Here is a 24,669-nt window from a genome sequence, read left to right on the forward strand (position 1 = left end):
GTTTAGAGGCTCCCTCCACCATGAATTGGTCCAAACGGGGGTTTTTAGAGGCTCCCTCCACCATGAATTTGCCCAAACTGGGCTGGTTAGAGGCTCCCTCCACCATGAATTTGCCCAAACTGGGCTGTTTAGAGGCTCCCTCCACCATGAATTGGTCCAAACTGGGCTGTTTAGAGGCTCCCTCCACCATGAATTGGTCCAAACTGGGTTTTTTAGAGGCTCCCTCCACCATGAATTGGTCCAAACTGGGTTTTTTAGAGGCTCCCTCCACCATGAATTGGTCCAAACTGGGCTGTTTAGAGGCTCCCTCCACCATGAATTGGTCCAAACTGGGGTTTTTAGAGGCTCCCTCCACCATGAATTGGTCCAAACTGGGGTTTTTAGAGGCTCCCTCCACCATGAATTTGCCCAAACTCTGCTGGTTAGAGGCTCAATCCACCCTGATTTTCAAAACAAATGTTGGTGCCAACCTCAACTTACTACAAGGGCCAAATTCACTGCTGGTGACAAGCTCTCCTCACTGCAAGTGCCAAATACACATGTTTCAAGGTGTTTTCCTACTGTCAGAGAGGTGGTATTGAGTGTGTAAAGTGTGTAGTTGTTAGGCTGTGATGTTGGGGTAATAGAGGGTCTTTGGTGTGTTAGATGCCCCCAGACATGCTTCCCCTGCTGTCCCAGTGTCATTCCAGAGGTGTTGGCATCATTTCCTGTGGTGTCATAGTGGACTTGGTGACCCTCCAGACACGGATTTGGGTTTCCCCCTTAACGAGTATATGTTCCCCATAGACTATAATGGGGTTCGAAACCCGTTCGAACACACGAACAGTGAGCGGCTGTTCGATTCGAATTTCGAACCTCCAACATTTTAGTGTTCGCTCATCTCTACCAATAATCTAATTTTGTTTAGTCTTTTGTGCAAATTTAATGTTTGGTTTTTTTTGTAATACATCAGTGTTTCCCAACCTTTTAAGATTCAGAATACGCCTTTTTTTTCCTTGGGGTACCCTTAAACAAATAATTTTTAACTAAAGACAAAAAAAAATACAAAAATATGTACAAAGATAGTAGGGTCCGCTCTACCAGGGTAGGTTAAAACTCAACCTTTAATCCATTGATTAAAAATGCAAGATAGCAAACTTAGTGAGCAGAAAAGAAGAAACAAAAAACAAAAAGTGATGACTAAAACCACATGGCTGACGCTTTTCGAGACTTAGTGTTTCTTACTCATAGCTGAAAAACTGCCCTCAGTATGTGAGAGCCTAGGACTGTGTGTCTGACACTGTGATCTGTAGTACGGGGGCAGCACAAGGTACAGTTCTTGCCCCATTTCTCTTCGCACTGTACACTGCTGACTTTAGGCACAACTCATCCAGCTGTTACTTACAGAAGTACTCCGATGACTCTGCTATAGTAGGCCTTATCACTGACGGTGACGATAGGGAATACACAGACTTAAACCGGGATTTTGTTGAATGGTGCCAGCAGAGCCACCTCAGGATTAATGCTGGGAAGACCAAGGAGATGGTGGTGGACTTTAGTAAACGGAGAAGTGCTCCGACCCCGGTGGAGATCCAAGGAACATGTATTGAGATAGTCAGGACCTATAAGTATCTGGGTGTGCTCCTCAATAATAAACTAGACTGGGCTGATCACCTGGAGGCGCTGCACAGAGAGGGCCACAGCAGACTACCTGCTCAGGAGGCTGAGGGCCTTCGGAGTCCAGGGGCCACTTCTTAGGGCCTTTTTCAACTCTGTGGTTGCTTCAGCCATGTTTTTCAGTGTGGCCTGCTGGGGGAGCAGTATATCAACCAGGGACAGAAATAGACTTGACAGGCTGATCAGGAGGGCCAGCTCTGTCCTGGGGAGCCCCCTGGACCCAGTACAAGTGGTGGGTGACAGAAGGATACTGTCCATGGTGACCTCCATGCGGGAGAACAGATTCCACCCTATGTATGGGACCTTGATGGCACTTGACAGCACTAAGTGACCGTCTGCTTCACCCCAAGTGTGAGAAGAAGCGCTATCGCAAGTCCTTCCTTCCAACCGCGACCAGGCTGTATAATCTACATCAGTCCAAGTGAAGATCACTCCGTACAGAAAACTAATGATTATGACGTCTTCCTTCTTTCTTCTTCTGTTCCTTAGCTGCTATGGACTCCTAGTATATCTTCTCTTCTCAGCATATGTGTGTCTACATTTGTAATATATTACTGTGTATTATCCTGTATCTGTATTACTATGCTGCTGTAACATGCTGAAATTTCCCCACTGTGGGACTATTAAAGGATTATCTTATCTTAGCTTATCTTATTCTCCTTTCTCTAAGACCGCATTTTCAGTGTATCATTTGTGGGCTCTGTCACTTAAAGGGGTTCTCCCATCACAGTCTTTCAGCCAGGCTGCATGCAGTGTCTGCTTCTCACTTCCTGTATTTCTCCTCCCTCCCCCTCCCTTCTGAACAGGACACAGAACACTTAAGCAGAGCAGATAATATACACATTCTTGTACAGAATGGACTTAGTGTTATCTGTGTGTTTACATTAATAACAGACCAGAATTTATCAGCAAACTGCAATTAGCTGAACTGATTGTCCTGTCGGTACTGAGTAAGTGAGGTCACTTGTCCTATCTCCCAAAATGAGGATCAACCCATTCTCAAACATATTTGGGAAATTATACTGGTGATGCAGCAGAGCTGAGTGTGCAACAGGGTTCCGTGCATCTCTGATGCAGCAGAGTTGAGTGTGCAGCAGGGTTCAGCGCATCTCTGATGCAGCAAGCTGAGTGTACAGCAGGGTTCAGCGCATCTCTGATGCAGCAGAGCTGAGTGTGCAGCAGGGTTCAGCACATCTCTGATGCAGCAGAGCTGAGTGTGCAGCAGGGTTCAGCGCATCTCTGATGCAGCAGAGCTGAGTGTGCAGCAGGGTTCAGTGCACACTCAGCTCTGCTACATCTCTGATGCAGCAGAGCTAAGTGTGCAGCAGGGTTCACATCTCCGGTGTAGCAGCGCTGGCCGTGCACTCAGCTCGGCAACATCTCCGGTGTAGCCGAGCTGAGCGCACGGCCAGTACTGCTACATCTCGGCATAGGAATGCATTGACCAGCATTGATTGGCCGAATGCCATACAGAGTACAGCATTCGGCCAATCGACACTGGTTCTGCTGGAGGAGGCGGAGTCTAAGATCGGTCCACAGCAGTCTCCATTCTGGTCCGATATTAGACTCCGCCTCCTCACAGACGAGCCTCCTGCAGAACCAGCGTTGATTGGGTGATTGCTGTACTCTGTATGGCATTTGGCCAATCAACGCTGGTCAATGCATTCCTATGGGAAAAAGTCAGCTCCCGCATATCGCAAGCTGACAGAGATCCTGACGTAATACAGTGACTTGGCCATGTTAGATGCCCCCAGACATGCTTCCCCTGCTGTCCAAGTTGCATTCCAGGGTGTTGACATCATTTCCTGGGGTGTCATAGTGGACTTGGTGACTCTCCTGAGTCGAATAGTGGTTTCCCCCTAAACGAGTATTTATTCCCCATAGACTATAATGGGGTTCGATGTTCGATCGAACAGTCGAGTATTGAGCGGCTACTCGAATCGAACTTCGAACATTTCACTGTTCGCTCATCTCTAAGGGGGGATCCTGGTGGTGCCCCTCTACAAACAATTCCACTGGTGGGCCGTAGACATCGCACTTCAACACTGCATTTTGATTTCACTTCTGCTCCCATGAAGTAATATTTTTTACGCTGTCATTTTTTTTTGTTTTCAATAGTCACTTCTTATTCATCACTTTTCTTCAAATATTTATTCAAAATATCAAGACTGTAGTACTTACAACCCATCAAATTAGCAAATGCGTATATAATACCATTGACTTTTGCAATATAACAGCCATATGCATATAAAAACCATGGGCAAGCACCTTTCCCCCCCAAAATGTAATTTTTGGAGTGTATTAAATGTTAAAATGTGTAAGAGCAAGTGGCAGCGCAGCGTATTGTTAAACTACGAATTTGTATTCACCATGCATTGTTCCATAGACATACATGTCATTTTCAATTTGATATAAATTTGTCTATGTTTGCCTTAGGGCTCATTCCCACGATGTAACGCAGCGCTCATTCTGACACGTATACGCGTGTCGGAGTCAGCGCTTCAAAACAGAATCCCATTGACTTCAATGGGTTCCGTCTTACACGCGCTACACATTGAAATCAATTGGAGGCTTTTGAACCTCTTGATTTCAATGTGTTATGTGCGTTAAACGGAATGCATTGAAGTCAATGAGATTCTGTTTTGAAGCGCTGACTCCGACACGCGTATACGTGTCAGATTGAGCGCCGCGTTGCATCGTGGGAACGAGCCCTTAGAGAGCTAGAAATTAGCTAGTAAGGCTAGGTTCACATGGCTAAAAATTAAAGGGGCTCTATCACTAGGAAAAGTCATTTTTAACTAATCACATCTTTGCATAGCCTTTAGAAAGTCTATTTCACACCTACCTATAGTATGTAGATTGCCTCAGTGGTTTCTGAATAAGTCCGTTTTTATTCATATGCTAATTAGACTGGTGCACGATAGATCATGCACACCTCTCCTGTTGTTTTCTATGGGAGGCTGCTGCTGCTGCTGCTGATTATGACTCAGCTTCCTGTTTGCTAACACACATAGAAGATAATAGAAGAGAGGAGGCTGCTGGGAACTTCCTGAGCTGGCTGGAGGCTCATTAGCATATGAATAAAAACGGACTTATTCAGAAACCACTGAGACAATCTACATACAAAAGGTAAGTGTGGAATAGACTTTCTAAAGCCTATGCATGCATGTGTTTAGATAAAAATGACTTTTCCCAGTGATAGAGCCCCTTTAAGAGAAATTATTTCCCATCACCACATTTGGCCTTGGGGTTGCTGCAACGGAATGCTGATGCAGACATAGAGCAAGACACTGATTTTTTAAGGATGGAATCTGCTACGGATTCAGGAGTGAATTCCACCCCCAAATCCATGGCAGATTCCTACTTATGAACCTACCCCCCTACATATGAACCATACTCGGCTTTGGGATTGCCACAACGGAATGCCGATGCAGGCATTGAGCAGAACACTGATTTTTTCAGGATGGAATTTGCCAAGGATTTGGTAGTGGATTCCACCCCCGAATGATTCCTACTTGTGAACCTAGCCTCTGAGTCCTAGGAGCTCTGACAGTGTCATACACTAGGTTTTATTTTAATTTAAGCTTTGTATCATACAGTACTTATTTGACCCAAAACCAAAAAAAAAGACCAAAAAAAGGGTGAAGATCAGGAACGTCATTTAGACAATGGTCTTAAGAGTGACCCAAGGTGAAACCAGTTAGGTGACAAAGTGGGTTGACAACCTGCTGATTATTACACCACCTATAAAATACTTCCTCCAAGTTCAGTTGTCATTTGTATAATGAACTTGTTCAAACAATGCGCTAAGCACTCATGGTATATGACATTAAACTTAAAAATGTTCAAGATCTTCTCAGTTTTTTTGCCTTATCTTTTAATGTCTGAACATATAGTTTTTGAAAGACTAGTAAATAATAGAACCCTGACCATGTACCGTATGTGAAAAGACTGATGTAAATTAAGTAACACCAGCCAGACATGCGACCCAGACGGCTGCTTAAGCCGTCCGGGTCTTGACCAGGCGTGGTGTTCCCCCCTTCCTCCTCTCCCCCCTCCCGGCGGCTGTCGCTGGCCTGGGCAGGGTTTGGAGGAGGCGGGGCTTACCCGCCCTATTTAATCTCCGGCGCTGGGCGGGGACTACCTCTTGGATCCCCGCCAGCGTCGGAGTTAGAAGACTCGGAAGACTTCAGGCGTCATGGACCAGAGCTCCCGGCAACAGCAGCTCATGGAGCTGCTGCAGTGACGGGTAAGAGACGAGGGGACGGCATGGCTGGAGACACTGCTCACTTCGAGCGGTGGGTCCAGCCTGCCTCCAGCTCCACCGGAGCCGCAGCGGGCGGCCTCTACCCGGCCTAGTAGGACGGCGAGGCCTCCCGTGCGGCTGTCTCCTGACGCGGCCCCCAGTAGCCGGAGCAGGGCTCCGGCGCGGGGGTCCGTGCGCTCAGTGTCGCGTGCTGCCCGGGCTCCTGCGCGTACCGGGCCGCGCGCAACTTCACTGTCGAGTGGTGCAGGCGCCCTGTACATGTACATGCCCGGTACACATGGTTGACTCAAGTGCCGGGGGTGAGGCCCCCCCCTCCGGGCATTACTGACAGCGGCCCAGTGGTCACCCCGCCTGTGGCGGTCCCTCTACCCCCTCAGTCTCTACAAGGGAGTGCTCCCCCTATGGTGGCCTCCCAGCAGGCCCTAGTTGTTGTGCCACCTGTTGGGCCTAGTGACCCCCCGGCTTCCGCTGCTCCTTTGGCACCCCCACCGCAGCCAGGTAGATTGGCACGGTGGTTTGGGAGGGCACCTACCACCCCTGCAGGGACAGACAGTGCCGCGTTAACCTAGAATGTAGCGGCCGGCGTATCCGCCCAGGCTTCCGCTCTTGCTCCTTTACCAGCTGCAGCTTCCCCAGTTTTGTTTTAGGAAAGTGAGGAGGAGTTCTTTGATGTAGATTACGTGCCTGGAACTCCTCATGTTTTGCCAAGTACTCACTCCCGTTCGTTTTCTAGCCACGCGCCGGGGTCTGGGGCCCGCTCCTACAGGAGCTTTGGGCCAGATGATGTGTCTCTGCATTCAGGTCGGTCACGGCGTTATCGTAGTCGCTCTAGGTCACGGAGTCGCCGCAGGCGTCGTGGGTCTCGTTATAGTAGGCACAGGTCAGAGTCCCATTCATCTTCTTCGTCGCGTGATTCACGTAGGTCGCGGCGCTCTCATTATAGCAGGAGTTCCAGGAGGCGGAGTGGGAGGAGTGAATACGGTTCCGCCCAGGGTGTCCCAGTCATGCCTGCTGTTGTGGTTCCTGAACCTCCTCCTGTAGTGGCTCCGTTGCCTCCACCCCTGGTCGCTTCGTCGCAGATTCCAGTGATTCCGGCTGGTGAGTTGTCATGTTCACAGGCTTGGTCTTCTCAAACGCCACCTGCTGGTGGTGATGTGTTGGATGTTTTAAAAGCTATGGTTAGTCAGTTGGAAGGTAGGGGGCAGTCACTTGCTTCTCCAGGGGCGGCTGGTACGCAGCCTGAGCCGGTTCCCCCTCCTTCTGGTTTAAGATTTCGTGATTCTTATTTCTGTGCTGTAGCTCCGTTGGGTACTCATGTCTCGGCGGAGCTTCGTCATAAGATCACGTCTAATGAGTATGTTGACATTTGGCTCTTGTTATCACCTGATCAGATGACAGTAGATAAGGAGAGAGGGTTTGGTCGGGGTGATGATAAGAAGCCCAAAGTAGCTAAGACATTTTCAAATTGGTTACAAGCCTTTGCTATTTATTCTTGTATACTTTGTCAGTCAGCGCCCTCTCTGGCGGCTGATCTTTTTGTTTATTTGGAGACTATTTTTACAGCTCACAAGCTTTATGGTGGAATGGCATGGTGGAAGTACGACGAGGAGTTCCGGCGTAGGTTGGCGCTTCAGCCGGAGGTTGGTTGGGCCTCTAAGGCAACCGACATTTGGATTCAGCTGATGCTCTCGCCGAAGCCGGTTTCTTCTCCCTTTCCACCCGTGGCCGCTGGGGGAGCTGGTTCTCCCTCCGCGGCCGTTCGCAGGCCAGGTACCTGCTGGATGTTTAATGAAGGACACTGTCGTTTCTTCACATCATGCCGTTTCAAGCATGAATGTTCAATTTGCGGAGGAGCTCATTCCACATTGCGCTGTGCCAAGCGCGGTAGAGCCACTAAGTCCAGTACGGGTAAACCCGAGGACGCCGGTGAGCGCAGTAAGGCTGCGCCCCTGGCTCAACAGGTACCCCAGGAGGCAGGAAGCAGACCTGCTTCTTAACGGTTTTATGTTTGGTTTTTATATACCTCATGTTCACAGTTCTTCCGTTACGTTTTCGGATAATTTACGTTCTGTTCAGAAAGACTTAGTTGTTGCTCAGGCTAAGATCGATAAAGAAGTTGAGTTGGGCCGTTTGGCTGGCCCTTTTGCACAGCCCCCTTTTCCAAATTTCAGGGTGTCCCCGCTGGGTTTGGTCCCGAAGGAAGAGGCCGGAAAATTCAGATTGATCCACCATTTGTCTTTCCCTCCGGGCGAGTTGGTGAATGATGGTATCCCGAAGGAAGAGACGATGGTGTCATATGTCTCTTTTGATAGAGCGGTCTCCTTGGTGGTCAATGCCGGCAGGGGTGCCCTCATGGCGAAATCTGATATCGAATCAGCTTTCCGTCTGTTGCCGGTACATCCCGATTGCTATCACTTATTGGGTTGCCAGTTTGGGGGTTCTTTTTACTATGACACGTGTTTACCCATGGGGTGCTCCATCTCTTGCCGTTATTTTGAATTATTTAGCACGTTTTTAGAGTGGGTTGTTCGGCAAGAGACGGGGTCCCAGGCGGTAATTCACTACTTAGATGACTTTCTTTTCGTTGGTCCTGCTTCTTCACGTTTGTGCGAATATTTGCTTAACACTTTCCGTTTCTTTGCAGGTTACTTTGGGGTTCCCCTTGCTCGTGATAAGACGGAAGGTCTGGTTTCATCACTCTCCTTCTTGGGTATACTCATAGATTCGGACCGTATGATCCTCCAGCTCCCGCGGGACAAGTTGTCTCGCCTCAGTGCTGATGTGGATTTCTGCCTGTCGGCCTGCAAGGTCCAGCTGTCCCGTTTGCAGTCCTTGCTGGGTCAGTTGGCCTTTGCGTGTAGGATTTTTCCTATGGGGCGTGTTTTTTCTCGCCGCCTGTCTATGGCCACGGCTGGAGTTCGCATGCCGCACCACTATGTGCGGATAACGAGTGTCCTGCGGGAGGATCTGAAGGTTTGGAAGTCTTTTCTTTTGGATTATTCTGGTGTTTTTGTTTCCCGGAGAAGGAGATGTGCAATTCCGACCTTCATCTTTTCACGGACGCGGCTGGTTCGTCTGGTTACGGGGCCGTTTTCGGTTCCCGCTGGTCCGCTGCCCCATGGCCCCAGAGCTGGTTGTCTGCTGGTCTTACGCGCAACCTTACTTTATTGGAATTGTTTCCAATTGTCGTTTCTTTGGAGTTATGGGGCGCGGACATGGCGAACAAGCGAGTTTTGTTTTGGTGTGACAATGAGAGTGTTGTTTCTGTAATCAATAGCCTTTCGTCCAGCTCCTTGCCTGTTTTGTCTTTGCTGCGGCGTTTGGTTTTAAAGTGTTTGCAGTTTGTTTTTCAAGGCTCGCCATGTTCCGGGTGTTGATAATATTGTTGCTGATGCTCTTTCTCGTTTTCAGTGGGAGCGCTTCAGAGACATGCACCCGAGAGCGGATTTGGTGGGCTTCCCGTGCCCTCCTTTGCTGTGGGACCTGGTTCTGCAGTCTTGAGCCCGCTGTTGCAGGATTCCGTCACGGCGACGACATGGTCGGCACATGGTAAGGCGTGGGATGAGTGGCTGTCCTTCGGTTCTCCGGAGAGACGGTTGGATCCTGACTGTTGTAGGGATTTGACATTTGCTTATTTAGCTCGTTTGAAGTCTGAGGGCGTGTCGGCCGCTACTGCGGCTAGGAGGTTGTCGGGCATAGCTTTTGGGCTTAAATTGTTGGGCGTACTGGACGTAACTAAAGACTTTGCTTTTCAGTTGATTTTGCGGGGTTGGAAGAAATCTGCGCGCCCCGTTGATAAACGACGCCCGGTTTCGTTTTTTCTTTTGCGTCGCTTGGTTGGGATAACTGAGTCGGTCTGTTCTTCCCCTTTTGAGGCGGAATTATTGAGTTGTGCGTTTGTTTTGGCATTTTTCGGAGCGTTGCGGGTGGGTGAGTTGGTGGCTCCGTCTCGGCGGGCAGCGGGTGGGTTGGCTGCGGACGATGTGGTTCTTTTGCAGGATTCCCTCCGTGTCTGGGTTAAACGGTCTAAGACAGATCTTTACGGTCAGCGTACTTGGTTGAATATCTCGCGTTTAGAAGGCCCCTTATGCCCTGTTGAACGAGTGCGCCGTTTTGTGTTGGTCCGCCCCTCGGCCAGCCAGTTTTTGGTCCATGCGGATGGCTCCTTTTTTACTAGATTCCAGTTTGAATCGTTGTTTAAGCGTTGTCTTGCCGCCTTGGGAGTCCCGTCGGATGATTTTGGTACCCACTCTTTCCGCATTGGGGCAGCTACTGCGGCCGATGCGGCGGGCCTTACTGAGGAAGAGATTAAGCGGATTGGCCGCTGGCGGTCTAGTTGTTACAGACGTTATGTTCGCCCGGGTCTTCTCACGGTTTAGTTCTTTGTTTTTGTTTTTCTGTTGTTTGCGCTCTGTTTCTATTTCTTTGTTCCTTTTGTTATTAAAAAAAAAAAAAAAAAATTTCATTAATATTGTTTTTTATTGTTCTAGGTCATTATCCGGTGGTCTAGATTCTAGGCCACTCATATATTTATTGGGCAGCTCGGCGTGCCGCCATCCGGCCAGGAGGACTGCAGCTTGGTTTTCAGGAAGCAGAGCTGAGATGGCACGGAGTCAGAGGAATGAGCTGGTCGCAGATGCTGCCACAAGTCGTTGAAATTGGAAGATCCTCCCAGGCCCCAGTGGTGCTGGTGTTTCATGCCGGTGGAAACGATTTGGGTGTGATATGCTTGTCCGAATTGATTTCGTTGATTCGCTCGGATGTGGATCGCTTTCCAGCCTTTTTTCAGGATGTCGTGATTGTATGGTCCAAAATTGTTCCCCGGGCACGGTGGCGAGATGCCCGAGATCCAGCGGCATTGGAGCGTGCAAGGCACTTGCTCAACTTGCGTGTGTCGCGCCACGTACGCTCCCGATCGGGGGTGGTGGTTCGGCACAGGCAGCTTGAAGGTGACAACAGGGTGCTGCTCCGCAGAGATGGTGTCCATCTGTCTGACATCGGTCTAGACATTTTCTTGTCTGGGCTTCAGGATGGGATTGAGCGCACGTTATTCATGCTCTTGGAGGGGGGTCGGACCCCTTTGTAGGTTTACGTCGGGTTCCGGTGGCGGGACCTTGCGCCTTCCCCTTCCCATACCCTTCTGGTCATCGGTTGTAGAAGATGAGGCGCGTCACCCGTTCAACATCACACACATGCACACCGCAGGCGGTGGCGGGGCATTCCGGTGACACGCTTGGTCTAGTAAGGAGGGGGGATAGCAGTGTTCTGCCGATGTGTGTACAGTTTAATAAAGCTGTGGCCGACCCCCACAATTTACCATCCAAGAGTGTGTCAGTGATTCTTTATGTCGGGGTGTTAACAGCTGCGGGAGGAGGTTGGCATGGGTACTTACGCCACATTACGCGTGGTCTGCGACCCGGACGGCTGCTTAAGCCGTCCGGGTCTTGACCAGGCGTGATGTTCCCCCCTTCCTCCTCTCCCCCCTCCCGGCGGCTGTCGCTGGCCTGGGCGGGGTTTGGAGGAGGCGGGGCTTACCCGCCCTATTTAATCTCCGGCGCTGGGCGGGGACTTCCTCTTGGATCCCCGCCAGCGTCGGAGTTAGAAGACTCGCCCTCCCTCCCCATTTTGGCTTTGTTCGACTTTGTTGCAGTTGTTTTGTTATTTATTGGTTTCTGTGTTTCCTTGCAATGTTATTTATTTGTTTTATTTTTCAAGTGTCACAGCTTGCATGTTGGCGGGACCTTGCGCCTTCCCCTTCCCATACCCTTCTGGTCATCGGTTGTAGAAGATGAGGCGCGTCACCCGTTGAACATCACACACATGCACACCGCAGGTGGTGGCGGGGCATTCCGGTGACGCGCTTGGTCTAGAAAGGGGGGGGGATAGCAGGGTTCTGCCGATGTGTGTACAGTTTAATAAAGCTGTGGCCGACCCCACAATTTACCATCCAAGAGTGTGTCAGTGATTCTTTATGTCGGGGTGTTAACAGCTGCGGGAGGAGGTTGGTATGGGTACTTACGCCACATTACGCGTGGTCTTACAAGGTACAATCTCAGACATTGGCATCAACTTCAATGCTTGACTCAAACACCTACCTGTTGAATATAGTTCACAAACTTGCACATGAATTCCCCAAATATCCACCCAGGAAGAGGATACAAAGCAGCGGTGATAGGGACACAGCACACTAAAAATATTATATCAGTGGTTGCCAGGTTAGCTGTGAAGAAAAAAAAAAGCAAATATTAGATATTCAGTTTAATCACATCCCTAAGGCTAAGACCCCACATAGTGAGTTGCAGCCAAAAACCACTGCAAAAAAAAAAAAAAAACGACGCCAGAAGCGCATAGAATATTTTTTATCATTGTTTTCAAAGTTTTCTGCCCCTATTATACCTATATGGAAACACCAACATTTCTGTAGGTATACTTGATATGCTTTTGTAGTTTTTTCTGTAATATGTGGATGGGATTAGCCAGAATTCCATCCATTTTGCTGGTAATGTAAAACCACAGTATTTTTTGCTGCGGTGTTCCCACCCTGGCCAAAACACTACGTTTTCCCAATGTGGGACCCACAGCCTGAAGCACATGTTAAGATCAAGTAACATGAATAAAGGAATTAAGATATTAGGATGTTTTTACACCACACTCTTAGGGTGCGTTCACACAATGTAACGTGGAGCGCGATCTGGCACATTTACACGTGCCGGCAGATGACGCGCTCAAAATGCTCCCATTCATTTCAATGGGAGTTAGGAGCGTATACGCCGCGTTATTTTGCGGCCGTGATTCACTTCAATGGGAGCGCTCGTAGAGAAAAAAGCAGCCCATACATTTCAATAGGGAGCGCTCGTATGCCGGCTCCCATTGAAATGAATGGGATTTGCTTTATACGCGCTGATTCTGAACGTGTTTTAACGTTCAGAATCAGTCAGCGTATCCGTAGTGTGAATGCACCTTAGACTGAGTTTACATGGTGCTTTTTAACTGAAGAGCTGCATGCAGTTTCCAATTGCAATAATGTATGGTAACTATACTGCATAGTAGAAATGTGCTGTTCATAACTGCAGTTAAAACCTGCATGCTTTAAAAAAAACAACCAAAAACCCAGACTGAACCCTGCCTCATGCTGAAGAATAGTTATTAAGTGCAGTAATAAGCAGCAGATGTTATTATGTATTTCACTTGTATTCTACAGCCATTAAACTGAAGCATACTAGCTGTTAGCATACAGATGACATTTTGCCGGGGCCCCATGTGGTATAGATGCTGTGGTGTTGCCACACAGTCACTGCAAAGTCTAGCAAATCCTATCCACACATTGCGGAATAATACGCGAAAGGGACATGCTGTGATTTCCAAAACCGTTGAAGTATGTCAATTATACCTGTGGAAACGCTGGCGGTTTTCCTATACGTATAATGGCAGCAGAAAGTTCGCAGAGGAAACTTCTGTGGAGTATCTATGAAAAGCGCTGCAAGAAAAACCGCAATGCATTTTTTTCCCTCAGAGCTTTATTTGCTGCATCCCGCCATAATGGGCTTATTTTGGCGTGGAATCTACGTCATAATCCGCCCCCTCACAATGGTGGTCTATGTAGACGGCTAGCGTTCTTTTTTCCGCTAGCGGCATGTTGCTGCTAGCAGAAAAAAGAAAGGAGCTGCCCTTTCTTCAGGCAGAATCTGCGGCTAATTCAGCCGCGGCATCCGCCTCGTGGCAGCACGCTCTAGACTAGGCCCATTCATTTGGGCCTAATCTGGAGCAGAACACCGCGATGGGATGCCGTGCACTGCACCGGCCGCGACGGAATATGCACATGTACTAATAAATAATAATAATAATATTTTACTTATATAGTGCCAACATCTTCAGCAGTACTTTACAAATTCAGAGGAAACTTTAACAGACACTATGAGACATAACAGAGTAGTATATTAGATAGTATATTAACCACTTCAGTACCAGGCCAATTTGTGGTCCAGGACCAGATACATTTTCGGGGTTTTTTGTATGTGCGGTTTTGAGGGCTGTAACATTTTTCTCGTATGTCTCATTCAACTAATTTTTGCGTCTTTTTTCAGGGACACATAGGGCTTTATTTTTATGTTGTTTTTATTTTCGAATGTGTTTTAATTTTTTTTATATCCGGGAAAATTTAAGCATAACAGGAGGGAAATTGTGTCTGGTTTTCACTTTATTTATTTTTTTTAATTTAATAATACAAAGTGCTACTGAAAAGCTTTATAAAATATTTCCCCTATAACTGAGGCTGCTACATTTAGCCTCAGTTGCAGGAGGAATCCAGCCTCCTGCACACTATTCTTTAAACTTACAGAGCTGATCTGGGTCCTGTAGGACCCTGCAGCTCTTGTAAGACACTGAGCCCGGCGGATCACGTGACCACCGGGTCAGAGGAGGCGCCCATAGCCATGTATAGAGCACTCATTGAGCGCTGTATACACAGCGATCGAGAAGGCAGGGGAGGTAATAAATCTTCCCTGCCATTTCTCTGGGAGCTCTGGCTGAAGTTACAGCCGGCTCCCAGCTTCAGTAGCTGCACGATCTCCGTGCAGCTGCTGTGTTGTGATTTGACGTACCGGTACGTCCTGTCAGAACTAGGCAACCACTTCCCGGACGTTTATAATCTATGGGCGGTCCGGAAGTGGTGAACAATGCAGTGAGGGCCCTGCTTGCAAATGGGGGTAAGAGGCTTGTTTGGTACAAAGGTCTAGCCATCTTTTAACAAATCAGGTCATATAACTAGAAATGGCTTTGACCTAAATATTTCAAATTGTTAGTTTTTTATTGAGACTGAATACTTTGAGATTTATCTCGAGAGAACTAAAATATCCACTGCGATATGCATTGCACATAGTGTAATAAGCTAAGGCCCCATGTAGTGAATCACAGGAAAAAACAACCCTGTGGAAAGAGTTTTTCTCTGCGGACTTTTTGCCCTTATTATACCTAAAGGGAAAATGCTAATGTTTCCATTGACGTGCTACGATTAGCAAACGCTTTGGAAAATGCAGTTTTATGGCTGCAGCTTATTCTGCAATGTCTGGATGGGATTAGCCAGAATCCCATTCACTTTACAGTTACTATCAAACGCTTCATTTCTGCAACGTTGGACTTCAACCTACTGAATTCACCTTTTGGACAGTTTCAGTCACAATGGCCTAAACAGGGAATGTGATTTGTTTATTAATATATGAACGCCATATGACATACTGTTTATTACTTCTCAGAATTTCATATCTTTGGCTGTGGACTCTGCTGGTAACATTTTACTATGTCCTCCCGCAATACTCCCCCTTTTCCCTCCTCTCTTCTCCTTTCCCCTCCAGTTACCCCTTCCCCCTTCCATTTATTTTTGCATAATTATCATTTATTGTCCTTTTATTTATCATATCACATGATGTTTTTTGCATTTTATTTTGCTTATTTTAGAGATGCCTGGGTCACTTTTATTTTATGTTATCATGTCTTTTTCTATTGTTGTTATATGTCGAACGGTATGATATGCGTCCCACAGTTGTTCCAACGCACTTCCATACCGGTCCTCTGATCATGTAACCTCCACTCCCTCAATCTGGTCACATGACCAGTTAGTCACTCCCACAATAGACTCACTATATGGAACGTTAATGATTACTTATTACCATAAGGTAAGCCTTCTATGCCTGACACTATGTCATTACAGTGTGCAGAACCAACAATTTGTGGCCAGTTTCCTCACTAGACAGGACCCATCCTCCTCTCCCAGTTCCTCTACACTGGACCATTTCCTGCCCCCAACTTAAAGAGGACCTTTCATCAGAGCAGTTCCTCCCCGCTCCACAGCACAGCGCGATAGGCGCTGCTGGACAGAAGGGCGTCCCTGGCTAAGTGTCAGAAACGCCCTTCTGACTGTAAAGCCTTACGGTACCGAGACCGATAGCGCTTTACACTGGGCACAGATTGGGAAAGCCGATAGTACACTGAATTCAGCACACTGTCAGCTTTCCAGCAGTATATAAAACTGCCTGTGCCCAATATGATGAAAGGTCCTCTTTAAATCAGGACAAGCCATTGCTTAGTCTCCCTCCCTCATTTAATTTCAATGGAGTAGATAATTATGACAGGAAGAATCAGGAACAACTTCTACCTTATCATGATCAATTTTTGAAGATAGTTCAGCTTTCTCAGCTGGCAGGCTACTCACACTAAAAGTAACATTTTTTCTTGAAATTTTGTAAATTGTCACTACTTGGGTCATTTTTGGTGACTTTTTTCTATATTCAAATTTTTTTATTATTACTTTTCCACTGGCAAACACCCTAATGGTGTGTAACACATTTTTCTTGGAATTCTGTAAATTGTCATGCCTCGGTACGTCATGTTCTCCCATACAAGGATAATTCGCAGTATGTTCCAGGTTCCTTTGTGGCCTTAAAATGATGTTCTCATGGTCATAGTATCATTAACATTTCAAAAGTTATTCTAGATTTTTTATCTGGCAAGTCAGGAACGCTGATGGCAAGTCAACACAATGCTGATGTGATGTTTTGTCCTATACAGCAATAACCATGAGGATAATCCAGGTTCCTTTTTGCTGCCCTGGTACATTTCTCAAGATCAAAGAATCCTTTCCATTTCAGAAAGACCATGACTTTACTGCAAATGCATGTCTATGTCTTGAATCCTAAGGAAGCAGTACAATACTATATGCAGTAAGATTTCCTTAGCAGTGTCTGCAAGTAGACAGGATTATGGAGTCCTCTGTGAGTCAGAATGGAGAGCTGCTCTGTGCAGCAAACAGCCATCATCTAAAAGGCCACTATGTAATTCTATATTACTATATGCTGTAATGGAAATTTCTAGCTCGATATGGTTCGCACTGATAAAATCCCATTGCACCTGCCAAAACTGGACATTTTACTTGCCCCCCCCCCCACCACCACCACAGCATAGCTCCCCCTTTCCTGGCCCTCACACAGTATAACACCCCATTTACACACAGTATAATGTCCCAAAGTGGCCTCCAGACAATATAATGTCCAATAGCAGCCCCTGAACACAGTATATTGTCCCACCGTGGCTCCTGCACACACACTATTATTCCCCATAATAGCCCCTGCACACATAGTATTATGCCCCACCGGGCCCCCCAATGTCCCGGGCCCTGTGGCAGCTGCTACCACTGCCACGCTGGTATTTACTAGAGATTAGCGAACAGTAAAATATTCAATATTCGATATTCGTTTCGAATAGCCCCTCAATATTCGACTATTCGAACGAATATCAAATTCCATTATAGTCTATGGGGAAAAAAAGCTTTGTTTCAGGGGAAACCACTATTCAACTCAGGAGAGTCGCCAAGAACACTATGACACCTCAGCAAATGATGACAACATCTCTGGAATGCAACTGAGACAGCAGGGGAAGCATGCCTAGGGGCATCTAACATGCCCAAGTCCCTGTATGACACCACTAGTAATGCGGGAGCTGACTTTTCCCATAGGAATGCATTGACCAGCGTTGATTGGCCGAATGCCATACAGTGTACAGCATTTGGCCAATCAACATTGGTTCTGCTGGAGGCTCATCTGTGAGGAGGCGAAGTCTAAGATCAGTCCACAGCAGTCTCCATTGTGGTCCAATCTCAGATGTAGCAGAGTTGACACAGCATTGCCACATCTCAGGTATAGCAGAGTTGACACAGCATTGCCACATCTCAGGTATAGCAGAGTTGACACAGCGCTGCTACATCTCAGATCTGTTCTGTTTGCACATAATAATGGAATGATGATGACTCGAAACTCACCGGGTATATTAATTTTTCACTATCACCCAACTTCATAATGTTGTGCCGCTTCAATCATTGATAATCCTTAGGGGTTTTTTTACACTTGTTTTAGATTTTGACACTCGCACTTTCTCAATTAAGTTCTGGTAGCCTTCTTTACTTATTATCCCACTATTTTCCTTCTTATTTTTAGAAGAACTCAATAATCTTTCATTAAAACAAGCCTCCATTGTGTTAAAACGACTGGCATCCATATCTAGATAACACAAGGCATCTGCACTCAATGAACACTCAACCTTGAATAACATGAAAGAAAGCAATCATAAGTGTGACATTTATCATACTAACCGGAGGGTGCTGGATATTATTCATAATAACATGTTAATGTGATTCATTCTGTAAAATCTAAAATATTTATCACATTAACTACCTTCGTTGGTTATTACTAGAGATGAGCGTAAAAGGAAAATGTTTGTTTTGGTACCGTGTTAGCCAGTGGTTATGAAATATAAAAAAAAACAAAAACACTTTGCAAGTCTTCAGTAGGTGATACCTTTTTTAATGGCTTACTCATAATGATGACAGAATATGACGTTTCGAAGCTTGATCAGAGCTCCTTCTTCAGATATATCTAAAAACACTTTCTAGAGGCTGCATATTTATAACTGGACACAGGGGTAGGATTACAGGAGGGAGGGAGATGAGCGAACAGTGAAATGTTCGAAGTTCGATTCGAGTAGCCGCTCAATACTCGACTGTTCGATTGAACATCGAACCCCATTATAGTCTATGGGGAAAAATACCCGTTTAGGGGGAAACCAATGTTCGACTCAGGAGGGTCACCAAGTCCACTATGACACTTCAGCAAATGATGACAACACCTCTGGAATGCAACTGGGACAGCAGGGGAAACATGCCTGGGGGCATCTAACAAGCCCAAGTCACAGTTTTACCCCAACATCACAGCCTATCAACTACACACTTTTCACACTCAAAAAACCCACTATGGAAGTGGAAAAATACCTGGAAACCTTTTTTCCTCCCCAATTGGATGGACAGAAACCCAAATTTTACTCTAATGAAACCTTAACAAACACCCCTTTAAATCACGTTGCCCATGACAACCACAGATGTAATAGGTAATAGGAAATCCGACAGTACCCACCCTTAACTGTAATTGTGGATATGTATGTGTGTGTGTGATGTGGTAAAACCTTCCAAAATTCACTTTTCTGGCCCTTAACATGAGCCCTTCCAAATTAAGTTAGAGGCCCATGAGCTGAGTTACCAGCAGAGATTAGGTGACTTCAGTCTCTTACTAACAGTGTTTTAGGCCCTTTAACTTAGTTGAGCCTTGCACCAGCAGTGTTTTTGACCCTTGGAGTGAGTTGAGCCTCTAACCAGCAGAGTTTGGGGAAATCAGGGTGGATTCAGCCTCTAACCAGCAGAGTTTGGGGAAATCAGGGTGGATTGAGCCTAGAAGGATTAGAATTGTGCAACGCAGATGGTGGAGGAATATGAGGAGGAATTGTAGAGGTTGAGCGCAGACATGACAATTCATGTTGGGGTTCTTGACACTGGTGGGCACGAAAATGATGGGTCTATCCAGTGGCTGTTCATTTTGATGAAAGTCAGCCAGTTGGCACTCTCAGCTGATAGCCGGCTGCGCTTATCCGTGATGATACCACCGGGTGCACTAAAAACCCTTTCAGATAGAACACTGGTGGCAGGACAGGACAGCACCTCCGAGGTGTATAGGGCAAGTTCAAGCCACAGGTCCAACTTTGACACCCAATACGTGTAGGGCGCAGAGGGATCGGAGAGGACAGGGCTGTGGTCAGACAGGTATTCCCGCAACATGCGCCTATACTTTTCCCGCCTGGTGACACTAGACCCCTCAGTGGCGGGAGTTTGGCGAGGGGGTGCCATTAACGTATCCCAGAGCTTAGACAGTGTACTCCTTGTGGGTGTGGACCGGACGGCACTTGTTCGCCTCATGGAGGAACTGTGTTCTCTGCCACCATCGACACTTGATGGAAACATTTCCATCATGTTCTGCACCAATTGCTTGTGGCAGTCATTAATTCGATTGGCCCTCCCCTCTACCAGAATAAAAGACAAGATGTTATTTTTATACCGGGGTCAAGGATTGCAAATATCCAGTATTGCTCTCCATTATTTTGACTACGTGCTTGTCACTTGAAAAGCACCCCAACATGAAGTCAGCCATGTGTGCCAGAGTGTTACTTGGCATGACTTCGCTGCCCCCACTGGAATGGTCACCCTCCATTTCCTCCTCTTCTTCCTCCTCCTCCTCCCTTCTATCTAGAATGGGACGCATTGAACTTCCCCCGTAGCCTCCTGTGTCACAATCATATCATCTGCCACGTCTTCATCCTTCTCCTCCTCTGTCATTAAACACTGTGAAGCAGACAGGTGTGTGGAACTACTCTCCTGCTGTGACGGTTCTGCTGCTATCCCTGACTCCTCAGTGTGATCTGCGTTATCCCTGATGGCAATGAGGGATTCTCGCATCACACACAAGAGCGGGATTGTTACGCTCACTAGTGTGTCATCACAGCTGACCCTCTTGGTGGACTCCTCAAACACCCATAGGATTTCACATAGGTCTCCCATCCATGGCCACTCATGGTTGAGAAATTGAGGGAGCTGACTTTGTGGCACCCTAGGGTTTTGGAGATGGTACTCCATCAAAGGTCTCTGCTGCTCAACCACTCTGCTCAACATATGATATGTTGAGTTCCAGCGTGTGGGGACGTCGCACAACAGCAGGTGTTCAGGCAGATGTAGGCGTTGCTGGAGTTTTTTGAGGCTAGCAGTGGCTACTGTAAACTTGCGAAAGTGGGTACACAAGCGCCACACTTTCATCAGTAGCTCGTGCACATTTGGGTATGTCTTTAAAAAACATTGCACCACTAGGTTAAAGATGTGGGCCAGGTATGGAACATGTTGGATGCTGGCAAGCTCCAGAGCTGCTACCAGGTTCCTGCCGTTATCAGACATGACCAGGTGCAGTTGCTTAAACCATATTGCTGCCTCATCGAGGAGGGCATCCCTCACCTTGGAAGCAGTGTGCTGTCTGTCCCCCAAGCTGATGAGCTTCAGCACAGTTTGCTGACGTCTACCCACGCCAGTGCTGCAACGTTTCCAGCTCGTAGCTGGGGTCAATTTAACAGTGGAGGAGGAGGAGGGTGTTGTTTCAGAGCCCCTGCCAGGAATGATAGGTGGGGAGACGAGGTACACCGGCCCAGTTTGTGACCCAGTCCCAGCCTGAACTACATTCACCCAGTGTGCCGTCAGTGAAATGTAGCGTCCCTGTGTAATGTCCCGGTACTGCTAGTCCAATTCCCTCTAATCGTCCTTGCAGACCGAGATGATATGGACATTTGCACATAAGGTAAAAAGATTCCTCCCCCGTCATTCCTTCTATATTTCACCAGAGCATGCGCCATCTTGTGGATGTTTTTTTTTCTTTTTTTTTTTTTTTTTTTTAAATGTAGATTGTGAGCCCCACATAGAGCTCACAATGTACATTTTCCCCTATCAGTATGTTTTTTGGAATATGGGTTGGAAATCCATGCAAACACGGGGAGAACATACAAACTCCTTGCAGATGGTTTTATGCCCTTGGCGGGATTTGAACACCAGGACTCCAGTGCTGCAAGGCTGCAGTGCTAACCACTGAGCCACCGTGTGGCCCCATTTTGTGGATGTTTTTGTGAACTACACCTGCCTATACTTTGTCATTGTAATTTGAGCTGGCACTGTAAAGGGAGTGTCCATTATAATTAGGTGACCTCCAGGACCACTCGAGGGAGCTTGGCTGGCCTGGAGGCGGAGCTGAGTAACCGCCCTCTCTACAGAGGGGGTTGGGAACTGTTTGGTCTTTTGTCTTTGGTGTGGAGCTGAGCACATGGGAAGCTGTAAAAATGGCAGCTAAGTTTCCGGGAAATTGTAACAGAGACATCTTTTCCTCTGTACCCAAGATTCTTGTCATAGAATACTTTCTTCTGAATCTCCAAGCAGAGATGCCTTTTCCTCTGCCTCCAAGATGTTCCTCAGAGAGTGTTTTCCTCTGAAGCTCCACGTCTCTACGAGTAGGCCATCCTGTTATCCATACATCTGGGAACTCCACACGTATCTCGCTATTCAAGTAAGTCTTTGGGACAAATCTATATTTAAGGAGCCCATAGCTAGTCTGACGGAAATTGAGGGTCCCCCGCCGTCGACAACTTGTATCTCCTCTTCTATATACGTGTACCCAGCTTTGTTGAGGTCTAACCCCCTGGATACAGGCCATCCTTACAAGTATATACAAGTTTAACTTCCCAAGCTACTACGAGTTAACCAAGCCCAAGGTATTCTTGCTCAAAGCTCCATCACCTGATTAAGTGGACACTGTCTATAAAGATCGCTGTATTGTATGTGAAGAATCACTCCGTCATCTGTATATTTGTATCAACTCGTCCTGCTAGTAAAAAGAGCAACGATTGTCAGATATCAGAGTGGGGGCGGGTAATCGGGGACATCAAAAAGGAAATTTTGTGCACTTTCGGGACCCAGGGACTCCCTGCAAGCCGGCCACATCGGATATAATCACCAGTGATACCAGCCCTGGCCTTCCTGAGTGTTGCACCTGTCCGCATGCACTTGTCCACGCGTCAGTGGTCAAGTGGACCTTTGTACAAAGCGCAGAACTTAGGGCCCGCCTGATGTTGTGTGACACGTGCTGGTGCAAGGAGGGGATGGCACACCGGGAGAAGTAGTGACGGCTAGGGACGGCATAGCGAGGTGTCGCACTTGCTATCAGGTCCCGGAAGGCTGGAGTTTCCACAAGCCAGAACGCTAACATCTCCTGGGCCAGGAGTTTGGAGATGTGCCCGTTTAAGGCTTGTGCATGTGGGAAGGCTTGTGCATGTGGGTGGTTAGCGCTGTATTTTTGCCTGCGCTGAAATGTCTGAGAGATGGTGGTTTGCTGGGAGGAGGCACATGATGGTGCAGGAGAAGGAGCTGAGACAGGAACAGGGGAGGATGAGGGAGACGTCAGATGTTGCGGTGTCCTGGCTGGTGCTCTGGACTGCAGCTCCAGCACTGGCAATAGTGGGAGAGGCAGTGGCGGCAACGCCGGACGACGATTGTCCTGTGTTTGCTCTCTCCCACTGAGCCCAGTGCTTGGATTCCAAATGACGGCGCATGGAAGTGGTCGAAACGTTGCTCTTTTCAGAGCCCCTACTCAGTTTTGAGTGGCAAATTGTGCAAACCGCACTATATTTGTGCTCCGCTCATTCCTTGAAAAATCTCCACATCATCGAGGAACGTGCCTTCGATGGGGGTGTTTTTCTGGGCTGGCTATGATTGGGCCATTCCAGGTGTGGCCTGACTTCGGCGAAGCAGCTGACGTCTGCCTCTGGACATGCCTCTACCCCTAGCTACCCTCTTTGGTACTGCACCTCCCTCAACATCGACACTGCGTTCCCCGCTTGACATCCCCCCTGTCCAGGTCGGGTCAGTGTCCTTGTCGTCCACCACCTCCTCTGCCAATTCCTCTCTCGCCTCCTCCTCCTGCACACCACACATGGCAACAGGCTGCCCTGATGGCAACTGTGTCTCGTCATCGTCACTGAGGGTGGGTTGCTGGTCAACCACCACAAAATCAACAGGAGATGGAGGAGACTCCAGTGCTTGGGCATCTGGACACAGAAACTCGTCTGCTAGCTCTGTGGAATCGGGAAATGGAGGGACAGGGAGAGGGACAGTTAAAGGACCAGAGAACAGCTCCTGGGAGCAGGGAAATTGAGCTGGGAAGATTGGGCATTTTGGGAGGAAGGCTGACCAGAATGTTGTGCAGGAGGAGGAGTTGAGGTAGAGGCTGACTGGCTGGTGGATAATGTGGTAGAAGCATTACCCGCCAGCCATTGTAACACATGTTCCTGGTGCTCGGGCCTACTTAGGTTTGTACCCTGCATCCTACTTAATGTGGCCAGCAAGCCGGGGACTGTGGAGAAGCCCCTGAGGAGTAGGCACGTAATGCGCTGTGGCTTCACCGCGACCTTGCTCCCCAGCAGCATTCCCACGCCCCCAGCCTCGCTCACAGCCTCGTCCATGTCCCTTACCGGTAGCCTTGCGCATTTTTAGATGGCTTTGATGGTTTGGTGGGTACACACCATGACAACCTGGATGAAGCGTCTATAGCCTGATAATTAGAATGTATATCCCACTGCTTTTTTGGGGGTACACACCGCAACAACCTGGATGAAGCGTCTATAGCCTGAGAATTAGAATGTATATCCCACCACTTTTTAGGGGTACACACCGTGACAATCTGGATGAAGCGTCTATAGCCTGATAATTAGAATGTATATCCCACAGCTTTTTTGTGGGTAAACACTGTGACAACCTGGATGAAGCATCTATAGCCTGAGAATTAGAATGTATATCCCACTGCTTTTTAGGGGGTACACACCGTGACAACGTGGATGAAGCGTATATAGCTTGATAATTAGAATGTATATCCCACTGCTTTTTTGGGGGTACACACCGCGACAACCTGGATGAAGCGCCTATAGCCTGAGAATTAGAATGTATATCCCACCACTTTTTGGGGGTACACACCGTGACAACCTGGATGAAGCGTCTATAGCCTGAGAATTAGAATGTATATCCCACTGCTTTTTAGGGGGTACACACCGTGACAACCTGGATGAAGCGTCTATAGCCTGATAATTAGAATGTATATCCCACTGCTTTTTTGTGGGTACACACTGTGACAACCTGGATGAAGCATATATAGCCTGATAATTAGAATGTATATACCACTGCTTTTTGGGGGGGTACACACTGTGACAACCTGGATGAAGCGTCTATAGCCTGATAGTTAGAATGTATATCCCACTGCTTTTTTGGGGGGTACACACCGTGACAACCTGGATGAAGC

General features: G+C 47.6%; 1 protein-coding gene across 1 annotated transcript in view; it reads right to left on the reverse strand.

Moving 5' to 3' along the window:
- Positions 1 to 24,669, reverse strand: part of KISS1R (KISS1 receptor) — a 256,594-nt gene that overhangs the window by 80,254 nt on the left and 151,671 nt on the right. The window contains exon 2 of the mRNA XM_075283646.1: positions 12,019 to 12,143. Within this exon, the coding sequence (XP_075139747.1) occupies positions 12,019 to 12,143 (125 nt within the window). The remainder of the gene's footprint in view (positions 1 to 12,018; positions 12,144 to 24,669) is intronic.

The sequence above is a fragment of the Leptodactylus fuscus genome, chromosome 1 (assembly GCF_031893055.1).
Source record: "Leptodactylus fuscus isolate aLepFus1 chromosome 1, aLepFus1.hap2, whole genome shotgun sequence".
Lineage (NCBI taxonomy): Eukaryota > Metazoa > Chordata > Amphibia > Anura > Leptodactylidae > Leptodactylus > Leptodactylus fuscus.